General features: G+C 46.3%; 1 protein-coding gene across 10 annotated transcripts in view; it reads right to left on the bottom strand.

Annotated features, from left to right (window-relative positions):
• The window catches only part of CDK13 (cyclin dependent kinase 13), a 54,536-nt gene extending 28,948 nt beyond the window's left edge, over positions 1–25,588 (bottom strand). For 8 of the 10 annotated variants that reach the window (XM_071561577.1, XM_071561578.1, XM_071561574.1 and 5 more), the window contains exons 1-6: positions 23,935–25,588; positions 12,588–13,196; positions 8,364–8,534; positions 7,961–8,100; positions 5,156–5,326; positions 861–1,050 (exon numbers count right to left, since the gene is read on the bottom strand). In XM_071561577.1, the coding sequence (XP_071417678.1) occupies positions 861–1,050; positions 5,156–5,326; positions 7,961–8,100; positions 8,364–8,534; positions 12,588–13,196; positions 23,935–25,118 (2,465 nt within the window). In that variant the 5' untranslated portion in view covers positions 25,119–25,588. The remainder of the gene's footprint in view (positions 1–860; positions 1,051–5,155; positions 5,327–7,960; positions 8,101–8,363; positions 8,535–12,587; positions 13,197–23,934) is intronic. The other 2 variants (XM_071561579.1, XM_071561583.1) reach the window with 1 other exon arrangement.
• Between the last annotated feature and the right edge of the window lie 924 nt (positions 25,589–26,512).

Raw genomic sequence — 26,512 nt, 5'->3', positions numbered from 1 at the left:
CCTCATACTTAACCACTCCCAATCTTTGTGTTAAGGATGCTAAAGCAGGTATCCCTGTCCATTCCCACTGCCAGCTGTTAAAGATCCTGTCCTAGAGTGCCTCTCACCTCTCTGAAACTCCTGACACCGCCCAGAAAACCTCCTGTGGCAACAACAAATGCCAGAGGCTGACTGCCTGCCTGCTCTGTAATGACACTTTTTTGCTGTTACAAACCTGGTCTCAGAGTTGCTCCCTGATTTGGTGCTGCAGCTGTGATGGACACCAGTTTGTAAGGAAGTTGGTCACTGCCTTCACCCAGCCCTTTCTGTGCTGCTGCTGCACCGACAGCAGTGTTCACCAGCAGGGCTTGGAATTACACGGTGTTAAAGCAGCAAGAAACAAATCCTTCTCCCCATCTGATTAGTTACAGTTGCCAAGTCCAAGGCATGCTGGAATATGCCTGAACCAATACCCTTTAAAGCATTAACTTGACTGATGAAGGGGACCTCAGAATGATGTCACAAAGAACCAGCCACACTTTAACCTTGAAACGAGGTGGCAAAAAGAATACCCATCAAACACTTCTGTCTTAGGGTTCTGTTTTAATATATTTGAACTCAGGTAATTTTCCCCCAATGCTCTGACTCCAAAGACTCAAGTTTTAATCCTGCTATTTTAGCACAGATAAACTTAACACATAGTTGCAGGATCCAGCGTTAAGCAGGAACATTACCAGATTAGTCTTTTGCAACTGATTTTAAAGAAACCAGGAAATCTAAAAAATGAAGTTCTGCTAATGACTCAAAGCAGGTGATTGAAAGAAGGATTTAAAGATGTTAACACACAATTTTTGTTACAGACTTTTAAGTAATATCCATACCTATTATTTAGTAGAATATTTGAACATTTAATGTCTCTGTGCAAAAAGTTCTTCTTGTGGCAATAGGCCAAGCCCTCCATCAGCTGTCTCATAAAAGATTTAATATGGTTTTCGTTAAAATGAACCAAACCAGATTCCAGCAATCCCATCAAATCATGGTCCATGTATTCAAATACCAGGTAAAATGCACCTAGAAAAAGAAAGGGAAAGGGTAGGAGAAACAGAGATAAAAACTGACTTAGCAGCAGTCCAAAGCTTTGCTGTTGCCTGCTTTTTAAAATCAGAAGTATTTTTCATGCAATTACTTACATTTTCTGCAGTATTTAAAGCTGTACCTCATGTGCAGTAATAGCAATGAAATACAGTGCAGTAAAGTGTTTTCATAAACTGCCTTTCCATGTAACCAATTCCACTAGTCCAGTGTTTGGGCAAACAAATACAATAATACAATGCTACCACATGGTGCTTTAACCTCCGTGGACATGTACTCTCCCTACAGCTCTCACTCTCCACACATTTTATTGGAAGAAAAATTAACTGTGCTAATATTCCCTTTGTAAAGTTTGGGAAGAAATACAGAAACAAGACATGTTACAACCACTATTAGTTCATCTGTCACGATTCAGTGACTGAATTATTTTTCCTGTTTCTGTGTAACTGGGTCAGAAACAAGCCTGCCCTTCTCAGACTAAAACACTTGTAAGACAGAACAAAATGAGAAAGCAGAACTAACCTATTAGTAACAGCGGAGTTCATATTTCAGGTTGCCACATACATACATTAAGCACCAAAGAATCTGGTCTTATCTCACATTAGGCTGTGTAATTCAACAAATAAAGCTATTAAAGCCAAGGCTCTTTGATACATGTAAGGCTCTTAGAGAGGAAAAGTGCTGAGTGCTTCAGGAACAGCAATAGTCAATCTCCAGTACAATCCACTTTTTAGTACTTCCTTCTTTCCCTTCTTAACCCTGGCACAGACAGGACAGTGAAGAATGGAGAAACCACATTCAGGAGGGTCTGTCCACCTCAAAAGCCTCCCCTCAAAGCCATCACTTCAAACAGCTTCTGCCCAACAAGAACTCGTTACAGGTTCTCACTCCTAAACCAGAAGTTTCAACTCAGAAACTACTGAAAGTCTTGGAGCAGTAGCAAGAAGTCAGCTTGACAGAACACGTGGCCACATTCCAAAGAACTGACTTGTTTTTTTGCATAGTAGCTGAAAAAGGAAGAAAGAATGCAAAGTCCATCTGCTATTTAACATTCAGGAAACAGATACGTAAGTGTTAAACTTGTAACAAAGACCAGCACAGGTCAGCTAAACCACAGGCCACTGCATGAGACGCTCAAGAGTTCCATGTTTTCAATCTAGGTAGTTTTGTCCTGCTGTGTGTTATACAGAGGAAGCAAAATACTCATCATAAAACACCCTGTTGGTGTGTACAGAGGAGGTGAATCGAGCAGGCACAACACAACCCCATGGCTTCAAAAGGAGAGCAGGAAGCATTAAGAGCCATGAATAATCAAAAGGCTGCTGTGTTACTAATTACATAACCCAGTTCACCAGTGCAGTTCACCAGGGAGAAGCAGCTGTTAATCTTGGTCTTTTCAAACAAGATAGCTGGCAATCTGCTGCTAGCTCAGCTTCAGTGACAACTGCTGAGGGATGAACCACGGCATGTTTCCAAATGCCTTGAAACCAAACACCTTGTCTAGTGCTGAAGCATCAGAGTAACCCAGACAGGCACTTTAGAGGGGGTCAGCTCCACCAAACTGAACACGAGGGACTCCTGGCATCCTCCTGCTCTGGAATACAGACAGTGGATTCTGCCATGGCAGCTGCTGCAAGTGTGCACACACAGGGCAGAGACTGGCTGCAGAGCTGCTGGTGAGAAGAACAACGAGGCTGGAGAAGGGACTGGAGCACAAGTGCTGTGGGGAGAGGCTGAGGGAGCTGGGGATGTTTAGCCTGGAGAAGAGGAGGCTCAGAGGTGACCTCAGCACTGTCTAGAACTACCTGAAGGGAAGTTCTGCCCAGGTGGGGGTTGGTCTCTTCTCCCAGGCACTCAGCAACAGGACAAGGGGGCACAGGCTCAAGCTCTGCCAGGGGAAATTGAAGTTGGAGAGCAGAAAAAAATTCTTTGCAGAGAGAGTGCTCAGGCATTGGAATGGGCTGCCCAGAGAGGGGGTGGATTCCCCATCCCTGGAGGTTTTTAAGGTGAGATTGGCCGTGGCACTGAGTGCCATGATGTGGTAAAGGGACTGGAGTTGGACCAAGGGTTGGACTTGATGATCTCGGAGGTCTTTTCCAACTCAATCCATTCTATGATTCTTCCATTTCCTTTGAAAGCAGAACGCTGTTGAAAATATTGGGGCAGAGACAAATAATCATTTTTACATGGGGGACAAGTAACCCCCCCTCTTCCAAACTTCTGAGTACATCACTTAAAAACATGTAACATGTCCCAAAGTATAAGGACAAAGCCCCATTACTGGCTTGCAGTCCAGTGTTACCATCTTAAAAAGCATCCTGAAATCAAGGACTGTACAAATCGGGCCCAACACTTATGTTACTGTGTGAAAACTAAACTTGCTGCATTTTAAACCACTGAGATCCAACTAAAGAACCCCCACGCTGCCTGAAGTGAACAAGCAGATGAGTAGCATGTCGGGCTATGACAGAGACAGCTTCAGACACAACATTAAGTTACTCTCACTAACCAGAGAAACGTGTTAGCAAACATGGCCAGCACTCAGCTGTAAATCCCTGTCTCAGAATGAGCTGCTCGTTAGAGAAATACAGAATACAGTGCCTGAAAAAAACCCACAAGTTCCATCTTCTCTAAACAGCAGTCTCATTATCCTGCTAATGCTTTCAGGGAACTATCAGAACTTAATCAACAATCAGAAATCAATTCTGTTCTAGCATCTCCAGAATTTTCAGCAAATGTAATTGTTATAACAGGCTCTTGAACAAGAATGAGAAATTAAATCAAAAGTAGAATCAAAAGCACAGATACAGACTTGGAGAAAAAAACCCCACGTTTGAAATTAATGAAATACACAGTTAGAAGTACAGCGAAAAAACTGACAATTCAATTTTAAACATGGCATCAAACAGAAAGAAAAATAATTAATAAGTCATTAGGTATGAAGTCAAGGCTCAGTGTGGTCTCATTAGCCAAGTAGGTTAGACCTAATTAAAACTTAGTACAAGATTCACATGCAAAGCCTAAATTGTTGCAGACTGTCAGTATTTAGAGTGGGTGCTGACCACTCACCCCACTCTTTTGAGAGATGCTTCCTACTTTAGAACACAATAAAATAGCATGTCAGTGCTGTAGACCCTTCAAGGCATTTAGTCTCTAAAGGTGCTGGGAAAAAACCCAGAGTGATTCCTGCTGAATTTGACATGCACCTTGTGACTCCTCACAGGCTCAGTGGTGTCTCAGCTGGGCACCTCCTGCCTGCACTGTGGGGGGACAGAGGGGCACAAAGCCACATTTCAAACACCCTCCTCAGCCAAACTGGGCAACAAACTGCCCTCAGGACACTGAAATACCCCAAAATGTTTATAAGAGGAAACAGCCTCCAACAGCAAAACAACCAAGTAAGAAAAAAAAAAGTAACAAGCAACAACACTGCATGATTAATTCTGTTTGCTTGATTCTCTAAATTAAGGAGGTTGCAGCAACTAAAACAAGGCAGACTTAAAACTGACAGAACAAAAAGAGTAGAAGTCATCATGCCTTCTACTTGGGGAGAAACACTACCACTACACAAGTCTTGCCTTTCATTGTTTTCATTTACTCTTCTTCAAACACTCATACACACACATGCCCAATCATGGAAAACGTAACTGAGGCACAAATCAAATAAAGGCCTGGAATGAAAAACATCTCTCCAGCATTGAGCCTACAACACTCTACATGGTATGAGAAAATACTACAAAAAAGGCTAAAAGAAGCCCACAATTAAGAGCTTCTCATAATTGTTGGCCTCCCTAATCCACGGGTGCCAAGGAGACAAACATCTGTTCCTCTCCAGCAAAACTGGAAACAAGTTATCCATTTTTATGCCACAAAATATTTGCAGAAAATGCTGCCATCAGCAAAAGGCATAGCTGAGTTAAACAAACAACTTCTATTTGTATTCAAACAAAAACTGAAATCCCTTGGCAAGCATCACAATTTGGAAATACACCTTTTAGTGAAGTTTAACTTCTAATCCAGCACAGCAGACACTCACATTAAGAACAGGACCAGAAAGGGCCACCCTCTCTGTTACTGTGCATACCTTTGTCCTTCTTGAAGTCCAAAGCATCTTCCTTGTCTGTCACTATTTCCTTCATGTTGATAATGCTTTGGTGATTAAGCTGTCGAAGGATCTTGATCTCCCGAATAGCTGTGATTGGAAACCCTTCCTTTTCGTTATCCAAACGTACCTTCTTCAGTGCCACCATTTCCCCTACGAGAACATCCAAACCAATTAACATTAGAGACCAAGTCACATCATTTAGGATTGGGTTTGTTTGTTTGTAAAGACCTTTGCATTTGTTACTATTTCTGAATGGAGTAAACAGTTAACATTCTGATGTTTGCACTGAACACAAGTCAGCATCACATGGAGAAGCAAAACTATAACGTGAATTTTCAGTCTACCCTCTTGCTCCTGCACACCCCACTCACCGGCACTGACATTCCACATCACGCCTATCAATAAAGAAAGGGTGATTATCATTAGCTCAGTTGGTTAAAACTTGGTTGCAAAAATGCCAAGGTCATGGGTTCAATCCCCTGTGTGGGCCACTGACTTAAGAGTTGGACTTGATGATCCTTGTGGGTCCCTTCCAACTCAGAATAGTCTGTGATTCTGTGATCAGCAGCAGTGGCTTTAGATACAGAGGCCTGTGACTGCTCTGGGTTTCCCAATACTACATCACAACAGGCCAGAATGCACAGAATGCCAGAAATACTTTGCAGTTCAAGAAATGAGGTAGATGACTACAGAGTTCTCAAGTTCATCAGTGTACTTTCTACAGGCACAAGTGTCACTGCCAGGTGTACACCGAGGAGAAATTTCTCTTGTTACTTTACTGCAGGGTGGGCTGGATGAAACTGGATTCTCCAAAATGGCAGGAGCAGGAAGGCCAATGGGATCCTGGCCTGGATCAAACCTAGCGTGGCCAGCAGGCCCAGGCAGTGATCCTTCCCCTGCACTCTGCCTTGGGGAGGCCAAACCTTGAGTGCTGTGTTCAGTTCTGGGCCCCTCAGTTCAGGAAAGAGATTGAGGGGCTGGAGTGGGTCCAGAGAAGAGCAACGAGGCTGGAGAAGGGACTGGAGCACAAGTGCTGTGGAGAGAGGCTGAGGGAGCTGGGGCTGTTTAGCCTGGAGAAGAGGAGACTCAGAGGTGACCTCAGCACTGTCTAGAACTACCTGAAGGGAAGTTCTGGCCAGGTGGGGGTTGGTCTCTTCTCCCAGGCACTCAGCAACAGGACAAGGGGACATGGGCTCAAGCTCTGCCAGGGGAAATTGAAGTTGGAGAGCAGAAAAAAATTATTTCCAGAGAGAGTAATCAGGTATTGGAATGGGCTGCCCAGAGAGGGGGTGGATTCCCCGTCCCTGGAGGTTTTTAAAATGGGATTGGCCGTGGCACTGAGTGCCATGATCTGGTAAAGGGACTGGAGTTGGACCAAGGGTTGGACTTGATGATCTTGGAGGTCTTTTCCAACCCAATCCATTCAATGATTCTGTGATCTGCTCACGATGGGGGATATCTAAAGACTTCATGCTAGCCCAGTGTCTTGGAAGATTATTGCTCGATCTGAGCAGTTTATTGACAGCAGATACCTTTGTTAGCTCCAGAAAGTGCTTATCCTACACCAACTTACATGATACATTCACAATAGATCACATTCCAGCAGGATACAACATCCACTTGCCTCAATGCCACTCTTTGCACAGCACTGGAATCCAAAGCTAATGGAAAGTCTGCTGTGCCTGTATGGACTCATCCAACACAGAGAGAGCAACAGCTTCTCCTGCAGGTTAAGGAATGACTGCCACACACCAATAACCTGGAGTTTGCCCAAGAGGCAATATGGTCATGGCAGGATTAAAAAGCAAAATGTGCACAGAGAATCCCAGGAGAGTAGGAAGAAGATGCTAACAGTGATTTGCAATAATTCTCAAGGTAGAGGTAAAAACCTCTGACAGTTCAGCTTAATTCCTAAGTTTGCAAACGGAGACAAGCACAGGTGAAGAATGAAGAAGGAATTATAATTACACTGCTTATTGTTCTGGAGATCAGAAAGGAACTGAGGCTGGTGTGTGGTCCTGTGTGATTCAGTTACTGCTGAAACAGAAAACTATCCGGCCTTCAAAGCACATGCAAGAAGGGCAGGCAGCCACAGAAGGAACTGCTAACTGAACATAAGATGATCAGCAACACACAGCACATATGACGAATTTAGATCCAATATCTATTAGAAGTAGCAACAACATTCTTATGTTCCATAGTGGTGACTGCTTGCTCATTGCAGCAAGGGTTAAACGTGAGATTGAAAAACAATGTAAAGGCAAGAAAAATGTCCCATATGAAACTCTTCAGGGCTGTTGTGCACAGAAGTAGATTCTCTTCATACTCTAAGTTAGTGACTACTGCAGTACAAAGAACAGTGGCCAAACCTCCTGCACAGTTTCTTTCACCCTTATGTCCCTTTACAAACTTCATTACACATCCAGGGTGCCAGTTAATTTCCCCAGAATACTGAATCTCTCTTCTCCACTACTTCAATTCTGTACAGAGCATCAAAACTCCAGAAATAAGAACTGGTATTTAAGACTAGTCAGCCTGCCTCCAGCCACAGCTTTAAAGATAGAAGATTTTCCAATTGATAATTTCATTTCCATTCTCCAAATGATAACTTTTGATTTAGACAAATGCTAGATTTAAAACTGGACAAACACATCAACAACTAAAATATCTCCAAACATTAGAGGGCAGAATGCCACAAATTTGACTTGATATAAAACGAGAACTAAATCAAACCCACCCTGCTCACTTAAAACTACAGGATTACATTTACTTTTTCCAACTTACCTGTATCTTTATCCCTGGCTTTGTAAACTTGCCCGTAAGTGCCTTCACCAATAATGCCAATGATATCAAATTTATCCACGCAGCGTTTTCCCCAGTCTATTTCCTTCTCTTTTGTTTCACCATGTCGTGGCCCACAGATTCTACAAAGCAACAAACACTTCTAAGAACACAGACAACATACCAAGGGATTGCCTTAACTTTGAAGAACCCTCAATGCTATTTGAGACATTATTAGTTAACAGTTTTACTACCATTAAGTGGCAGCAAGCTATGCAGTTGGAGTCAAGCCTCATGAATATTAAAAAGTCATTAAAAAGCAGGATTCTTTTGACAAGAATGTATTTTAAAGAAACCATTATCATGTCTACTTGCTTGATGGGCTTCAGAAGTCTAATAAACATACTTTGGTCTTCTCTTGCTGTGTAACTGGACTGGTGGTTTCTTTTCCTCAGGGCTTTTGGGAACCTCAGCTCCTCCAGGCAGCTCAGGTGGAAGTGGCAAGTCTGCAAGCAGGTGGCGAAGCTTCTTCTCTGTTTCCTTAACTGTCTTCACTGCAATATTTTCTCGTAGACTGCTAAAAAAACACCAAGACAGTAGAATGTTAACATACATAAAGGACAGCAGAATATTAACATACATAAAGGAAAATACAAAAAAACCATTCTACACTGTCAGCGTTTCAACATTTGCAATCTCTGCTCTTAGAACCTGCAGGACTTGGGTAGGTGGCTCACAAACAGCACTCTAAAGAGGCACAAAGACTGCCACAGTTCTACAGAAGTGTGAAATCAGGTCTTTGGTGCTGAAAGCTGAGGGCAGGTGACACAGCAAGCCTTGCCAGGCCACACTTCTGCCACTCAAGCTTCTTTCATAGGCTGTTAAGAATATTTGGTGCTGCATCAAAAGTGCAGCGGTAAAATCCATACTCTGAGCAACTTCTCCATGGAAGAGAAGACCATCCCAAGGCAGTTCTCTGGGAAGTTGGCTCAGAGCAATGAGTGTCGTGGTTACAGCAGCACTGCAGGGCATTCCCAGGCTGTTCACACCCCCCAGTCACACATTCTCATCCCACACATCTGCTCCAACACTCCAGATTCAACACCTTCCTGGTGATCAGCAGCTAAACAAGTGGGGAAAAATCAGATGAAAGAAATGATTACCTGCTTTTTTTGTCATGGATTACTGATATCTGACCTATTTTTAATCAACCATAATTAGGTAACAGAGACTGCCAACCTCAGTCTTGAGAAAAATCCCCAAACACATGCACAGCAATGTATTCCTTCAGGAATTACTAAACACAGTGATCTTAAGAGATGCTCTCCCCATTCTAATGGGGAAGTTCTGAAAACATTATACTTGCTGCAGGATGATATTTTTATAAACATGTGGTTCCATTTTACCAGAAATTCCTTTAGTTTAGCCAGACTTGTGCAGCTACTGCATATCCAGCAATTCTAAAGCCAGGACCACCTCTAAACTTTATATAATTACCGAATTGTTTCTCCCCCAGATGACTCTCACTCAGTATTTGCTCTTTAAATTTCAGACTCTATCACCCTACCCAGCAAACTGAGTCATGCTTTGAGAAGACATTTTCCAAATCACACTATTCCAATGTCAGCATCCTTCTCTGTGCAGCTTCCTACCTGCTGAGTTCCAGCAACTTCTGTAAATGGAAAGACACTGCCAACTTTCACATGGAGAATGCATATATTTTTTCTTACTTTAATTGCAATTAGCAACTTCTATACAGTCAAATAAAGCACTCCAGTGTTTTGCATGTGTTTGTGCTTCCCCATGAGAACAGAACACTCCAGTGTCTTTCCCCACCCCTCAAGCTGTCACTGCCTCATTTTAAAGCAGCATCAGGAGAAAGCACATACTGCCCTGACCACAGATATAATGCTTAACATGCTGTAAAGAATAAACCACCTTAGCACAGTGCAGGTCAGTATCATGGTAATGAAAAACTCCTACTTTTGAAGTTCATATATTTGTATTTCTTCCACAATTTTGGTCCCAATTTTTCAATATGAGTGAAATCATAACATATCACAGACTCACAGACTATTGTGAATTGGAAGGGAACCACAAGGGTCATCGAGTCCAACTCTTAAGTCAATGGCCCACACAGGGGATTGAACCCATGACCTTGGCATTATTACAACCAAGTTTTAACCAACTGAGCTCATCTCAGGGTGTATGAAAGGTTCTGAAGCAGATTTAAAAAGTGGCACATGAAAAAAGAGACAGCCATGAGCAGCCTTTCTGTTCAGGTCTATTAAATCAGACATCATGGCAATCATTCCCTTTCCCCCAACTTCCACTGTGGAACAGCATCAGGCTTTCTTTGCTGGCACAGTCTCCCCACAGGAACTCTGAGCCCAAGGTAATAAATACCTTTGTCCTCCTCCACCCCTAAAAACATGGATCTTTTCCCCTTGGTGACTTCAGCTTTATCATGACTTGCAATCCCAGCTATTCTGATCTGAAGTTTAGAACATCCTACAGGTAAAACTAAGCAGAGCATAAAAGACACTTTATGACTTGCCATTAATCTTTCTAATGGAGCTGTTTGCAAGCATCAGGGCTTTGGGGGGTTTTGAAAGGAGAATGAGCCCAGTGCTGAAAGAACCACAGCCTAATTGTTGCTTAACTACCCTGTCCAGTTCAGCTAAACTTTAACAGGCACTGCATCACTAAATGATAATCAGAAGCAATTAGCCAGCCTCAATATGACATCTCATTTCTTACTACTGCAATTAATATTGCAACACCAGTTATTTTAGTTAAACTAGTTAGCCTAGTTTGTAGTTAAAACAGTACATCTTGCTCACAGTGTCAGGAATCTCTTTTACTTAGAGAGGATGGCTTTGACACACATTTAAATGCAGTTTGCCACACCATTATTCCCTTTGCTGGAGTGCTGAAAGGGCAGGAAACAAGATTCCTCTTTTACTACTAACAAAATATATCTGCCTAATACTGTGCCAGGTTGCAGTTATTTCCCAAGGTCTCCTGTGCCCCTTGGTGTTGGATACAGCATTAAATTGCTACCAAACAAGAGAAACATTTACACCTCCAGCTAAAAACTCTTGGCTTACTTGTGAGGTGGTTTCTTGCATACATGTGAGAGGCACATCACACCAGGATCAAAACCAAAAGCAGCTTTTCTCATCACCAAACCATAAGAAAAACAGTAATTCACAGCCCAACGGCTGTAAATTTCCCAGGACAAATCACAGCATATATTGACTGTTAGGACTAGGAAGAGACTCAACATAGTCTAAACTCAGATGACATTTGGAAGACAAAAATTAATTTCTTCACTACAAAGCAGCTTTCACACTTCAAAAGTTAACAAAAATGACAGGCCATGAACCCAACTTCCACTATACATACTTAAAATAATACTGAAGTTTGAGATAAATTACACTAAAACAATGCACAGCTATAAAACAATTGTCATTCAAAGGAAAGAGAATTTTTACTTCAAAACCCAGCTAAATAAAGGATTTTCACATAATGCTACTGAATTCAGCTTTTCCCCAGAAATAAATGTTCACACAAAACTTGAAATCTTGAACCCTTGAATGCATCCCTGCATGAGCCCCAAACCTATTACGTACCAGCAATTTTAAACCACCTCTTCAGTACACCATTTATTAAAGATTCCTCCTAGACAAAATCCTTCTCTTTCCAAGAACCACTTCACTGCAGGGACAACTTCCTCAGGAAGGGCCAAGGAGGGGCAGGCACTGATCTCTGCTCTGTGGGACCAGGGACAGCACTCAGGGAATGGCTGGAGCTGTGTCAGGGCAGGGACAGCCCCCAGGGAATGGCCTGGAGCTGTGTCAGGGCAGGGACAGCCCCCAGGGAATGGCCTGGAGCTGTGTCAGGGCAGGGACAGCCCCCAGGGAATGGCCTGGAGCTGTGTCAGGGCAGGGACAGTCCCCAGGGAATGGCCTGGAGCTGTGTCAGGGCAGGGACAGCACCCAAGGAATGGCTGGAGCTGTGTCAGGACAGGGACAGCCCCCAGGGAATGGCCTGGAGCTGTGTCAGGGCAGGGACAGTCCCCAGGGAATGGCCTGGAGCTGTGTCAGGGCAGGGACAGCCCCCAGGGAATGGCCTGGAGCTGTGTCAGGGCAGAGACAGCCCCCAGGGAATGGCCCGGAGCTGTGTCAAGGCAGGGTCAGGCTGGATCTCAGGGAAAGGTTCTTTCCCCCAGAGGGTGGTGGGCACTGATCAGGCTCCCCAGGGCAGTGGGCACAGCCCCAAGGCTGGCAGAGCTCCAGGAGTGTCTGCATGATGCTCTGGGGCACAGGGAGTGACTGGGGATGGGGCTGTGCAGGGCTGAGGGCTAGACTCAATGACCCTTGTGGGTCCCTTCCAACCCAGCATATTCTGTGATGAAATCATTTTTAAGGTCGAGTTCCTAACTAATAACTACCCGTTAAACAACTGAAGAGCAAGAACAAACTATGTAATACGTCAACCTGATCTAGCAAATAGGTTTCTATTTACTTTGCGAAGGAAATAATAACATCAATAGAAGAGCAGACACTAACAACACCAATAAAAAGGGACCAGACAGCCCCAAAAGCAAACCTCTGGCCCATCTCACCTCTCAGTTTCCTTGTCTTCAGGCAGCGTGGGAGGCAAAGGCAGGGGTGGCAGCGTGGAGGGCGGTAGTGCAACAGCGCGATCCTTCTCCTTGGCGACCACACTGGGCGTGCTCGGTTTGCTCTTCTCCTTTACAGTGACTGGTGGCTGTTTCACCACAGGTAATTTATTCTCTTTTACTGCTGTGGGCTGCTTCTGCTTGGTAATTTTGTCTGCAATGACGTTGTTCTCCCCCTTTGTTTCGGGCAGCGTGACCTTGGCCTTTGCCTTGTCGTTCTTCAGGGCTGTGCTGCTGGTGGGGGAAGGTGCGTGCTCCGTTTTGATCTTCTTCAGCTCCTTCACATTGTTTACCTGGGGAGCACCTGCAGCAGTGTCAGCGCTTCCCTTGGTGGGTGTTGAAGTGTTGGAAGCCTTTGCACTGGCTTTGGCTGCCTCAGCAGCCCTCGCCTTTTTGTTCTTGTTCAGCTCAGCAGCCAGGCTGCTCTTCAGAGTCAGCGTGCTGGGAGAAATGCTCGAGTGGCGGCTCCGGGACCGGGACAGTCGGTGCCTGCTCCGAGACCTCGAGTGTCGGCAGGAGTAGGGGCTCCTGCTCCGAGACTTTGCTGACCTCCTGTGGCAAGAAAGGAAAAACTAGCCAGTTAAAATTCAGTCTAGCTGCTTTCCCAGTATATCTGCTTTTTTTGACAAACTACGTATTTTAAACCATTATCACCATGTTTACAGAATAAACAGGAGTCTGTGAAAGAGCATGCACTAAAAAATAAAAATCCATAATCAATCAAAATTCCACCCCTAAACAGGTTGTTAGATAATAGTAAAACTTTCTTAGATGCAGTTTCTCCTGTTATAGAACTGTGAAATACAAGAATCATAGAATAGAATCATAGAATGGATTGGGTTGGAAAAGACCTCCGAGATCATCAAGTCCAACCCTTGGTCCAACTCCAGTCCCTTTACCAGATCATGGCACTCAGTGCCACGGCCAATCTCACCTTAAAAACCTCCAGGGATGGGGAATCCACCCCCTCTCTGGGCAGCCCACTCCAATGCCTGAGCATTCTCTCTGGAAAGAATTTTTTTCTGATCTCCAACTTCAATTTCCCCTGGCAGAGCTTGAGCCCGTGCCCCCTTGTCCTGTTGCTAACCTATATAAGGACAGAAATGTTCTTTTTTTCCTAACTACTTAGAGATACTTTTCTCCTTTAAAGAAAACCTCATCCCATGCAACCTGTACAAACACCCTTAGCACATGCAGTATTTGAGAAAAATTCAGTTGACTACATGATCAGAATTCAATAAAATGAAACCCACTTTACAACAGGGCAAGAGAAATCTAAACACAACACTGAAGTGGTAAGTGCAGGAACTTCTGAATCTTCACTATCATAAACGTAATTAAAATACGCTAATTGAAAAAAATTGAATGGTAAAGGCTGCATTGTAACCAACTAAAACATAGTAATGAATCTTAGCCTTCCTTTTCTGAAATCTAATTGTACACTTAAAAGAACAAGGAGAAGCCCCTGAAACACCACAAGTACCCAACACTTGTCACAGCTACTGATGAGCAAATATAACCCCCAAGTGAGCCTGTGCTGGAACTGCATCTGAATGCAGAGACCAACAAAGAAAAACCACAATTTAAACCACCTACAAAATCATAGCAAGAAAATAACATAGAATGAGAGTGGGTGTGTGTGGGCAATCTTAACAGTCAGAAAAGTAAATTTTACTGAGCAAAAATACCATTTAATTTGAATGATTTTTCATTCAAAATTTCAAAATATCATTTGCCTAGTAGTAGCTTTGAGTCATTAAAATGTAAAGGGAAAAAATTAATTGAGGTGAAAGGCATGGAGCAAGTAAAGCAACCTAATCCACTAATACTACCCTGAAACATTATGAAAGAAATGAAATTAAATGTAGGGGGTTTAATCCATTTTACCATATTGAGAATGGCAGAGATATTCACCAGATTTACAAGTATTTTCTTGATTAAAGTTCAATGGAGATCTATTCTGCTAATCATTTGAAGGGGAGCAAAAAGTATAATCAGGATTAAAAAACCAGTATTCATCAGCTAGACAAAGAAAAAAGTATCAAGCAATAGCAAAAATAGGATTTCCTGGAGATAGGAGAATTTTAGAGTTCAAAAGACAGCACCAGTGTATGGATGTTGCCAAAATAAACAAAACACTCAGACCAAATCAACAAACAAAAAATCCCAATAAACAAACAAAGAGGAAGCCAACTACAGTCCTTATGATCAGGACTATCCACCCCATATCACATTTTGGTTTAGTGACAATTAAATTAATTCAGTTTTATTATCAACACAAGAAGCTACATCTCAGATCTTCAACTGAACAAATAATTAATCCAGTACAATAGTAATTCTATTTCATGTGCAACATCTACTATTTCCAAACTTATACTCTTTTCTTTTTATAATACAGGAACCCTTACCAGTCTTCATAAAAATCATTGAGATAAATCAAGAAGTGACTGAAAACAATGTGCATGCACAAGCTTCAAAATTCTGGAGGTAAAACTTAAAGATTCAAATGTCCAGATACCCTTGAAAGAAAAAAAAAATTCCAGAAGACGACAACCCTTGGAAACCAGCACAGGATTTTCTAGCACAGCAGGATAACAATGATAGGAACAAAATAAGAATAAAAATATTTTTTTTATACTTGAATAAAAACATCTTCACAATTCTCTTCTCTGAATTTTCAACAAAAATGTAACCTTTGATTCACTTCAGTAAAGAGGTGTTAATGTCCACATCTAATATACACCAAATAAAATCATAGTATTGGTTGGAAAAATTCCCCTGAAAACTCCCTGGCACAAACTGACAAATCCTGAACTGGCTTCTACCAATGGTGCATCATTGGCAGGGATGTCACTGACCCATCTTGGAAAACCTTTGCCTGCACATCTTGTTCACAAATGAACTCTTTACACCGACACTTGCCCCAGTTACCGGTACAACCACCTCTATCCCAAAGGCTGCACTGCAACCTGTGTGTGTGTGGCTCGGCTTCACGAACGAAGATTTGGGAAGGGCTGTCCCCACGTGCCCTTCCAGCCTGCGCAGTGGATTTTAGATGAGGCTCAGCGTGCGCAGAACTGGCCCCACCGTTTAAGTCCTGAGGTTCATCTGCCACGGCCGAGCGAGCTTGGACAGTGCCAGTGAAGTTCCTCAGGACTAGAACCTACAGCACCCGGCATTTCCCAGGAGGTCTCCCATCCAAGTACTGATCCGGGGCTGTCCCTGCTGAGCTTCCGAGATCTCACGGGATCGGATGTCAGGGAGGCATTTACCTGCCTACTGCAACCTGTACCACATTGAAAACATGCCCTAAAGGCCTCCAAATCTATTCCTTTCATAAGTATACATTTAGGTTTCTCACTTTGATGGGTGTCTGACAAAGAAAGTACTCTCTGTACCAAACATGGATGTAATTCCTCATGCACTTGAAAGGAGAAGCAGCAGCTTAAAGCCACATTAGTGAGACACCATGACCGATTCTGGTTCTCTTCCACTTTGGTACAAAGTAGAACAGGTTCATTTAGCTCACTGCTGAGGATAAAATGAAAAAATCTGTTCAAATTAGTGAAAATTATTTCAGATCACCTGATCAGCTACCATAACTTGAGGAGGAGGAGGTGGTTACGAAAAGCTAGGGCAAAAATAACCTAGAACTGTTCACTTTCTTCAAAAACAAACACATAAGGAAGCCCAGAATTGACAGTGAATTGATGTCTGTATTTCACCAATAGTCAGGAGAGTCTGGGACATGAACATTGATTTATGCAAGCTCATAAAAAACCCCAAACCAACCATCCTGCACCCTGAGTGTCACACCCCAAGTGACAACTGCTGACTCCCTCAGCCAGGACTGCACTCACATGGGGGACAGCAAACACCCATACACACAAATATTTATATTTCATCCCATACCTATCACAGCCCCCAGCAGCAGGTCAGAGGAACAGCAGACTAGTGATGAAATATGGTGACTGGTTTCATTTTCCCAAAAACTTTTCACTATTTATGTCAGGGAAAAAAAATGTTCTATTACATAGTTCATGTCTGTGCTAAAATAACAAGCTGAAACTTCCTCTAATCTCAGCAAGAGCCCCTTGTTGTACCTAAACGAAGGGAGTCAGAGCAAAACCAGGAACTAAACAAATGCTGAACCTTAACCAGAAAGCAGATTGTCAAAGTGCTAGTCATTCAAGTTGCAATGATAAAATCTGCTGTTTTCAGAAGCCTGATGATCTTTTCAAACACTGTACTATCACTTTGCTTCATCTGTGCAGTTCCAAAGCCCCAAGAGAATCTCTCAGGCAACTCATGTACAAGTCTCCATGCATAAAAATGGCAGAAATTCAAAAATATGGACACATTCACAAGGTTATACAGCACTCAGAGTGGAGAAATGTTGCTTTATACATCGTAAAAGCAGCCAGTTCACTTCACTTTTATTTGACATAAAGGTGCAGGCACAGCAGGGCAGAAATGGGCTCCCACCACACACTGACCTGACACCCTGAGGGAACACCAGGAGGGACACCTGGGACACACAGGGCTCTCCAAACCCTCCAGCAGCTGCTGGGCAAGGTGCCTGCATGCACACACACACAGAAAATGCATTACATCTGGCATTCACCACCAGGTACTTCAGATTTAGTCAGCAGCTTGTTTCTAACACAGTCAAACGCAACAGAAGAACAGTGGCTACAACTGTGCTGCAAACAGCAAACAAATCCAATAGAGCAGTTCCAACTTCTCTTCCCCAAGTATGGAGAGAGCAGAAGTGAACTAAACCTCAAGGTCTTGTCCTGCTCTCTCCAACAAAAGCACCAGCACCTGCTGGTAACCCGTGGGGACAGACAAGCCACTGTTTCAGGTGTTTCCTTGGATGCTTCTCTTTGTCTGCACCCTGTTCTGACTCATTTCCAAGCACCTCTGCCACACACAGCCCTTGCCAGCCTTCCAGGAGCATCCTAGATCCACCTCTCACAGGTTCAGAACCCTCCAGACCTCATGGCACTGAACCATATGGAGAGTTCAATATGATTTCATACATGGAGAGGAGAAACAGAAAAAAGAAAGCTGATTTGCCCAGAGATCATAACTATCACTAAGTTCTAAAGCTGTTTTTTTCTTTCCCAGAGGCAGCAGCTGGATTAGCTGCAAAAGGGAAATGAAAGAAACTACATAATATAACGAGTAGCTATGAAATGAAACCAGGGAAAAACAAAAGTTGAAAACATTATCTACAAAACACCTATGAGAAGAGTCAGATTTAAAGAAACTGATAAACAAGAAAGCACTGGTAAGGAAGTTACCCTGAAACCAAAACTCAGCACTGCTTTCCTCTACTTTTCAGAACAACAAAAAGAATGACTTTTTTTTTCTCCCCCTAAAGACAAAAAAAATTGGTTTAGGTATCACGGTTCTTTCTTTCTAATTTTTTTTGCCTAGTACCAGTTATCACAAAACAAACAGGTATTTGTTTTTTCACTCCTTAATACAATGCACTTACTCACTTCATAAAAAAAAAAATTCGAGAGATCAATTGCTATTATTATTGTCAAACCTACGAGTTTCAAAACTGTTAAAATGTTCCTCCTTCCTGATAGGCAGCATTCTATTCCACTTCACTGGCCCACTAATCAATTAAAAAAGAGCAAATTTATTAATGAAGTTAAAAAAGAAAAAAGTCTACTGACATAAAATCACATACATTCTCAAGCACAGAATGAAAGAATTCCATACAGTACATCAGAGTGTTGTGGTTTTCTATCTTTTGCTACCCTGATATTTGAAAGCACAGAGGAAAGAGAAGTAACAGGTACACATGTCAGATTTCCAGGAACACAGATTTCACTCAGAACGGTCATGTCTTATCTTCTCATGTTTGTAAACTTGAAAACCTCCTTTCTTTTTTTAACTGCTTGAAGAGCAAGCTGAACCCAACATGCTGGCAGCCAGCTAGAGGTTACCTACATGCCAACAACCTGGCACTCCAAGCACACGGAATCATAGAATGGATTGGGTTGGAAAAGCCCTCCGAGATCATCAAGTCCAACCCTTGGTCCAACTCCAGTCCCTTTACCAGATCATGGCACTCAGTGCCACGGCCAAGCTCAGTTGAAAAACCTCTAGGGATGGGGAATCCACCCCCTCTCTGGGCAGCCCATTCCAGTGCCTGAGCACACTCTCTGGAAAGAATTTTTTTCTGATCTCCCACTTCAATTTCCCCTGGCAGAGCTTGAGCCTGTGCCCCCTTGTCCTATTGCTGAGTGCCTGGGAGAAGAGACCAACACCCACCTGGCCAGAACTTCCCTTCAGGCAGTTCTAGACAGTGCTGAGGTCACCTCTGAGCCTCCTCTTCTCCAGGCTAAACACCCCCAGCTCCCTCAGCCTCTCCCCACAGCACTTGTGCTCCAGTCCCTTCTCCAGCCTCGTTGCTCTTCTCTGGACCTGCTCCAGCCCCTCAATCTCTTTCCTGAACTGAGGGGCCCAGAACTTAACACAACACTCAAGGTGTGGCCTCCCCAATGCAGAGTACAGGGGAAGGATCCCATCAGGGCCCTGGAGCTGAGCGAGAGAAGGAACTGTGTCAGTAACCTTTGGACAAGGCACAACACGAATGGATTAATGAGAACACGCAGAGGAGAAGCAGAGCCCAGCAGTGTGAGGGAGGTTAAAGACCAAACACCCACTGCAGCCCAGCTCCTTCAGCACCCAGCAGTGAATGCTGGACTCCTGACAGCACTGCCACCTTCCCCTGCATGGCAAGGTCACTCTATTGGAAAAGGGAGACCTGAATTTAATCAACTGGCTTCACTGCAAATCTTCCAAGGCACTCACTCAGTAACATAAAGCACCTTGACAAAGCATTTCAGTTCCCAGTTCAGCATTTCCATGCTGCACTAGCAGGCAAACATGTAATTCATTTCTTTAAGCCATTACAGGAATAGCACTCCCTCACTTGATACCTTATTAATTAATTTTATTTATTTTCTCCAGCCCCTGGCTCAAGGTTACACTCTAAGCAGCTCTGCAACCAACAACCTGCTCAGCTGCTTCTACACCAGGACTAACAACCTGCCTCACTGTCAATCTTCAAAAGGGTCTCCAATACACAGAGCAAAAGAACACTGGAAAACTCTGAGTGTGGCATTTATTTATCAGTCCTTTATGATCTTATATTTTCACATGAGAACTTGACCTACAAAGAAATCAACCAGCAAAACGTCAACCCAAAAGCTGTGTTCTAAACACATACACAGGCAAATTTTGCAATTTAAGTCCCTTCCCACAATGAGGAGAGAAGCAGTAAAAGGAAAGACACATTGGCATAGTTGGGCAAAAGGCAAAGGCCAATTAACAAAACAAATATTAATAAATTTAGAGTATGTAATGGAGTAGGAGTCTCAATAGGCACTGGAAAAATTAGCTACTCCAAACAGTGAAAACATAGTGTCCTATTTGAAATTCTGCAAAATACAGTTCTGTTAAACAAAATTAGAGCTTTAAGTAAAAAAAAAAAAAAAAAAATTCCTATTTCCACCAATCAAAGGGGAGAAAAAATTCCAAGTCTCTCCTACTCCTTGAAGTTCAAAAGTAGTAGAATTATAGGATTCAAAGTTATTTTCCTATCAGTGTGTGACACCATGCCCTCTCCATGAAGTCAGCATTTCCCAGGTACTTTACTGTCCTCCTACCCCTGTTGTGGTTTTGCACACAAATCATCCATATTTGCAGAGCCTCCCTGTACAGAGCAGCTACCAAGAGACTGAGATGGCTCTGTAGTACCAAAAAGAAATCTTCTATACTTCCTATAAGCAAGATCCACCCACACAGTAGTACTCTGCTAGTAGTGCCCCACCCACGGAGTTTGATCTGAGCAGATGGGGAGGTGTATCCAAACTTGAGAAAATGTGATTACTCATCTGCACTGCTAACTGAATTCAATGTGTGATCACATAACATATGACCTGACTGACGTTACAAAACACAGTTCTCTCAAAACTAGTTTAGGATGAAACTCCATGGAGTGAGAGACTCTGTCTGCTTATTTTGTCAACCATGGGCTTTGGTTGGGATTTTTTTTTATTTCAGTCAGATTATCAGTAGGGAAATAAATACCTCATAGTCTTGGAAGAATTTCCATTTTGAAAACATGCATGTGCTACTTTAGAACATCTGTGTTACTCTATCCACAGGAAAATAAAGTAATACAAAATTCAGCAGCAAGTGAAGAAGTTTTGTCCGACAAGTGAAAATAACTCAAACAATCAGTTTGTCCAAACCACAAATTTTTCTTGATATTATAATGGAAAAGGCAACTAGTCTGCCATCCAAAGAGAATGTGGAACTCACATTCCTCATCTTTGCCTCTGTTCAGAACCCACATCCAGGCAACATCACCTCATCACATCAGTCAGTCACAAGGGTGCACGATGGGCTCAAGCTCTGCCATGGAAGGTTTAGTTTGGATATTAGAAAGAAATTCTTTCCAGAGAGAGTGCTCAGGCATTGGAATGGGCTGCCCAGAGAGGGGGTGGATTCCCCATCCCTGGAGGTTTTTAAAGTGAGATTGGCCATGGCACTGAGTTCCATGATCTGGTAAAGGGACTGGAGTTGGACTAAGGGTTGGACTTGATGATCTCGGAGAGCTTTTCCAACCCAGCTGATTCTGTGGTTCTATGAGTGCAATTCCAAGTCCAGCTCACAGCACGGGCTCTGCTGCTGCTTCACACGAGCAAAGCTGACTCCACCTGTTTCCCTTCAACTCTTCGCTACAAGCTTCCCCCTAAGCAGCTCAGACACTGAGATGAAAAAATCACCACTCGAAACATGAGCTTTCCAAGTGTGCAAAACTACTCTGTTCTTATTTTCTACACACCAAAATTAGTAGATAAATTACATAACATTGGAGAAGACAGATATGAGATGAGGGATGAAAAGAGCAAAAGGACTTGCAGGCTGGAATATTCAGTGACACACAAAGTTCTTACTGTCTCGACACCATTACAGTTGGATACAAGCCCAGAATTAAGTCTTTAAGTCACCCAGATGAAGAAGACAGTTGCTGTAAGAAGCTGTTGCCTCCGTGAAACTGCAATATTCTGTCAAGCCTAAGGCCACTGTATCATTATCTTAAACAGGACAGCAAAATTACTCAGCAGTTTGGTTGTGGTACCACAGAGTCAAGCAAAACGTGATTATGACACAGCTTTGAATGGTTAAAACATCAGTATACAAACCTTGCAACTGTATTTTCCCACTGCAGTACACACAGTGCTCAACAGCTGTACGGGAGCTTCCCCCCTCGCCGTCCTTTCTCCCCAACCACCAAACATCACACACAGCTGAGTTTACCTTCACACTTTTGGTTTATTTAGTCTTGTATGCAAATGACACTTTAGCACTGAATGCCCCATTAGGACAGACCAACCTTTCTTTCTACAAACAGCAATCTCTGCTTTTCACTCCTCCGCAAACCTGACAGGCTGCATTTCCCAACAATTTATCCGTAAGCAGGTAAAAACTGGATGCAAATTACAGCTTAATTGGAGAGAGGAAGGACGGTGGGAACTCACAAAGATAACTCCCAGGAGCAGATCTGCAGCTTAAAGATTTAGTCACCACAAAAATCAGGAGACTTGAACTCTCATGCTTCAAATTACAGACCCGCTGCTAACAGAGCAAAAGAAACACAACCCTTCCACAAAACTCTCCTACGGCCCTATCACTCAGGGCATTAGAGAGAATCCTAAACTTAACCTGGCTGTCAATCTGACTGGAATAGCTACTCCTAAAGACAAACCTCACATACTTAATTTTGCTCGTGATTATAAACTTTCTTATTCCACGATATAAGCAACTATGGAAAATAATTCTGATTCCTAGGGCATTTAAATCAAACTATGAACACAATATTCCTGGCATGCTATTATGGAAATAATTCTGAGAATATATCTTTAACCATTTGTAACAGACTGTCACAGAACAACACGCTGTTTTTCAGAGCAATTACAGCGGTTTTTGCTTGAAACACTCTGTTTACAAAATTGTTCCACACAACCACACCTTTAACAATCACTATTTTTATACCAAGGCACCTTTGTTCTCTCTCTCTCTGAACAAAGTAGGACACAGCTTTGTCACTTGGCTCCTTAGGCAGCACACCCAGGATGGCAGAGGGAACAGCTTCAGCATTCCCTGGATACACTGCAGGACACCCCAAAGGGAAACCAGCACAAAAAGGTACTCATTAGAAACACCAGAGAGCAATTCCCAGACAACCCACCAGGTAATGGCTTGTAAACAACATTCTTGCCAGTTGAAAGGCAAATAGTCTGATACATCTAAAGCTAAAAGTCCAGACCTGAATTTAAATAAACCTATAAACAAATGAGGCAACAGTAAAGATTCCAATATAGGAAAAAAAACCCTTTCAGTTATAAACACATACTAAGCAAGTACTTTAAGTTCCCAGTGGACTTTGCTGCAGGTTAAAATGTTCTGAAGAGCTTTAACGTGGTTTGTATCTGATTAGAAAGATACAGCCCACATTTCCTCTCCATACAAAATTCAAAAAGTCATGCAATGTTGCCCTTTACACCCTGAGCTCCCACTAACTCTAATTATTTGCAAGCACGTGTCAAACATACAGACATACACAACCTTACTAGGAAAAGAACTTCCAGATGTTTTCATAGGTTGTGTAGAGCACAAAAGACAATTTAACAAAACTTGACATTGACTCGTTTTTATACCAAAACAAAGCCTAAGCCTTTCTGCAGACTTCTAAAAAGAACAAGAAACCCTTGCAAACACAGACTGCCTGTCAGCTTGTTTTCTCTTTAGATTAGCAGGAAGTAATACAAACCCAAACGTATTTAACATGCATCCTACTTTGTGAGGCAACAGGATACATAAAAATGTATCAGAGAATGTCTATACTTCATAAGCAGAGATTTAAAAATCAAAATTGGTCCTTCAGAAAATCAAGAAGCATTTTCCTTCAGTCACTCTCACCCGAAAACCTTTTAATACCTAAAACCCTTTCTCCAGCTAGGTGGTTTCCCGCAGAGAGAAGGCAGAGGCAGAAGCGTTACAGGCACAGGCAACCGCATCTCCCCTTCTCCCCAGGAGACAGCACAGGAAGATCTTTGTGCCTGTCCCTCTCCCCTTTCCCCGCCCCAGCTTTCTGGCAGCAAGAGGGAGGGCCTGCAAACCTCTGAGGCCTGCCCTGCATCCCAGCTCCAGCCATGCCTCCCTCCCTGCCCGTCCCTCCTTCCCCGCCCGGACTCACCGGATGACGGGGCTGTAAGGGCTCCGCGACCGGCGCCAGCTGCTGTAGGGGCTGGGCGACACGTCCCCGCCGCGCTCGTAGGAGCTGTGCCGGCTGTAGCTGGGGGAGCGGCGGCGGCTGTAGGGGCTGAGCGGGGAGCGGGCGCTGCCCGGGCTGAGCGACTTGCGGCCGCGCTGGCTCTGGGAGGAGCGGTGCGGCGGGGGGCTGTCATCGCGCCCGGGGCTGGGCGACGAGCGCTGCCGCCGGTACGCCTTCGGCTCGGGCTTGTCGTCCCGGTAAGCCTTCGGCGGGTCCTTGTAAGCCGACGGCGGCTCCTTGGCCGCTTTAGTCCGGCTGCGGTGCGCTTTGCTGTCCCGCTCCTTCCTGCCGCTGCTGGGCGAGCCGAGCGAGCCCTTCTTGCGGCCGTCGCCGCTTTTGAGTCCTTCCCGGTCCTGGCTCCCGCTGTGGTTGTGACGGCTGCGAGACTTGGAGGAAGACGAGGAGGGCTCTGTCGCCCCTCTGCCCGGCGCCGCCGTGCCCTCTGGCGTGGCCTTATCCTCGTTTCGCCGCCGGTGCTCGCGGTGCCGCTCCTTGGATCGCCCCCCGCTGCCGCGGCGCTCCCGGCGGGCCCGGCCGCTGCGCTCCGCCTCTCCGCGGGCCCGCTGCGCCCCTCCGCCCGGCGAAGAGCCGGGGCTGCCCCCGCCGCTGCCGCCGCCGGCCGCGCCGCCGCCCAGCAGCCCCTCGGACTGCGAGCTCACGTCGTCGTACTCCTCCACCAGCGTGCTCAGCCCGCCGCTGCCGCTGCCACGCCGCTTCTCCGCCTCCTGCGTGCCGCCCGAGCCCCCTCCGCCGCCGCGGCCGCGCCGCCGCTTGTGCCGGGAGCCCGAACGCCGCTTGCCCCGCGGCCGCTTGCGCTCCGCGCCGTCCCCGCAGCAGGACGAGGCGCCGGTGGCCGCCAGGAAGAGCAGCGACTGCGGCGGCAGCGGCGGCTGCAGCAGCGGGGGCTGCAGGAGCGGCGGCTGCAGCAGCGGGAACAGCAGCGGGTGCGGGGCCGGCGGCGGCGGCTGCGGCTGGGCCGCGAAGCGCTTCCGTCTGCGGTGGTGCAGCCGCTTCTTGTCGGCCGCCGCCTCCGCCGCCGCGCCGCCGCCGGGCCAGCCCCGGCCGCCCCCGCTGCCGCCGGCCGCCGCGTCCGAGCTGCTCGGCATGGAGCCCGCTCAGGGCCGAGGGCGCGGCCCGGGCACCCCGCGGCGCTCAGGGCGCCATGGGCGGCCCCGCGGCCCCCGCCGGGCCGGGCCTCGCTGCTGCCGCGCCGCCCGCCCGCCCTCACATGGGCCCGCGCCGGGACATACGGGCCGGGCCGGCTCCGGGGGCGTCCCGCGGCCTCTCCGCGTCGCGGAAGTGTCTCCGGCGGCGGCGGCTCCTCACTCCATGCGGGCCGCGAGGGCACTCGGACACCGGCGCGGGGCCTCCTCCTCCTGCTGCTGTTCCCTCAGCCGCTCCTGGGCCGGGCGGCGGGGTCAGGCCGGGCCGGGCGGTGTGCGGGGCGGCGCTGGCTGACGGTGTCGGTGCGGGTGCCGGTGCGGGTGCCGGTGCCGGTGGTGTCGCGGCCTGCGGCCCCGCGCAGTGTCACACGCACCGGGGGACACAGGCACGGGCACGGCCCGGCGGCGCGCGGCGCATGCGCGGGGCTGGCGGCGGGAGGGGGGGGGGGGGGACGCGGGGGCGCGCCCCGCCAATCGCGCGCGTCCCCGCCGCGCTCTCGCGAGAACTCGCCCCACCTCGGCCCGGCGGCACCGGGCGGCTCTCGCGACGTCGCGCGCGAACTGCGGGCGGAGGGAGGGGCCAAGATGGCGGCGGGCGGGGCGGGCTGAGGGAGCGGGGCCCGGAGAGGGTCCTGTTGAGGGAGCGGGGCCTGCCGAGGGACCGGGGCACGGAGCGGGACACCGAGAGGGGCACCGAGAGGGGCACCGAGGGAGCGGGCCACGGAGAGGGACACCAAGCGGGGCCTGCTGAGGGACTGGGGCACCAAGCGGGGCCTGCTGAGGGACCGGGGCGCGAAGAGGGGCCTGCTGAGGGACCGGGGCACGGAGAGGGGCACGAAGCGGGGCCTGCTGAGGGACCGGGGCACTAAGAAGGGCCTGCTGAGGGAGCGAGGCACGGAGCGGGCCCTGCTGAGGGAGCGGGGCACGGGAACCAACCCGAGCACCGGGAACGGCGGCCGGGACAAATCGCCCGCATGGCTTATGGAGTGGCCCTAGGGGCGATGCTCAGGAACCGCCCGGACACAGCCCTGGACGCCGCCGTGCTCCGGGCAGGCCTTTCCTGGGCTCGGGGCCTGCACTGGGACAGCCGCCCTGCTTTGGGACACAGAGCCCGTACCGGGACACAGAGCCTGCCCCGGGACATCCGCCCCGCTCCGGGACACAGATCCTGCACCGGGACACCCGACCCGGGCCCGGAGCCTGCCCCGGGACGCCGCCGTGCTCTCCCGGCCCGGCCGTGCCGTGGTTGGAGCGGGCCGGCAGGAGACACAGGAACCTCTCTCTTTCTTCCTAGGCGGTTTTCACGGTGTTTATTGCACGGAGGCCCCGCGTTCGGA

The sequence above is a fragment of the Pithys albifrons genome, chromosome 7, assembly GCF_047495875.1.
Source record: "Pithys albifrons albifrons isolate INPA30051 chromosome 7, PitAlb_v1, whole genome shotgun sequence".
Classification (NCBI taxonomy): Eukaryota; Metazoa; Chordata; class Aves; order Passeriformes; family Thamnophilidae; genus Pithys; species Pithys albifrons.
This window is presented reverse-complemented; position numbering and strand designations above follow the sequence as displayed.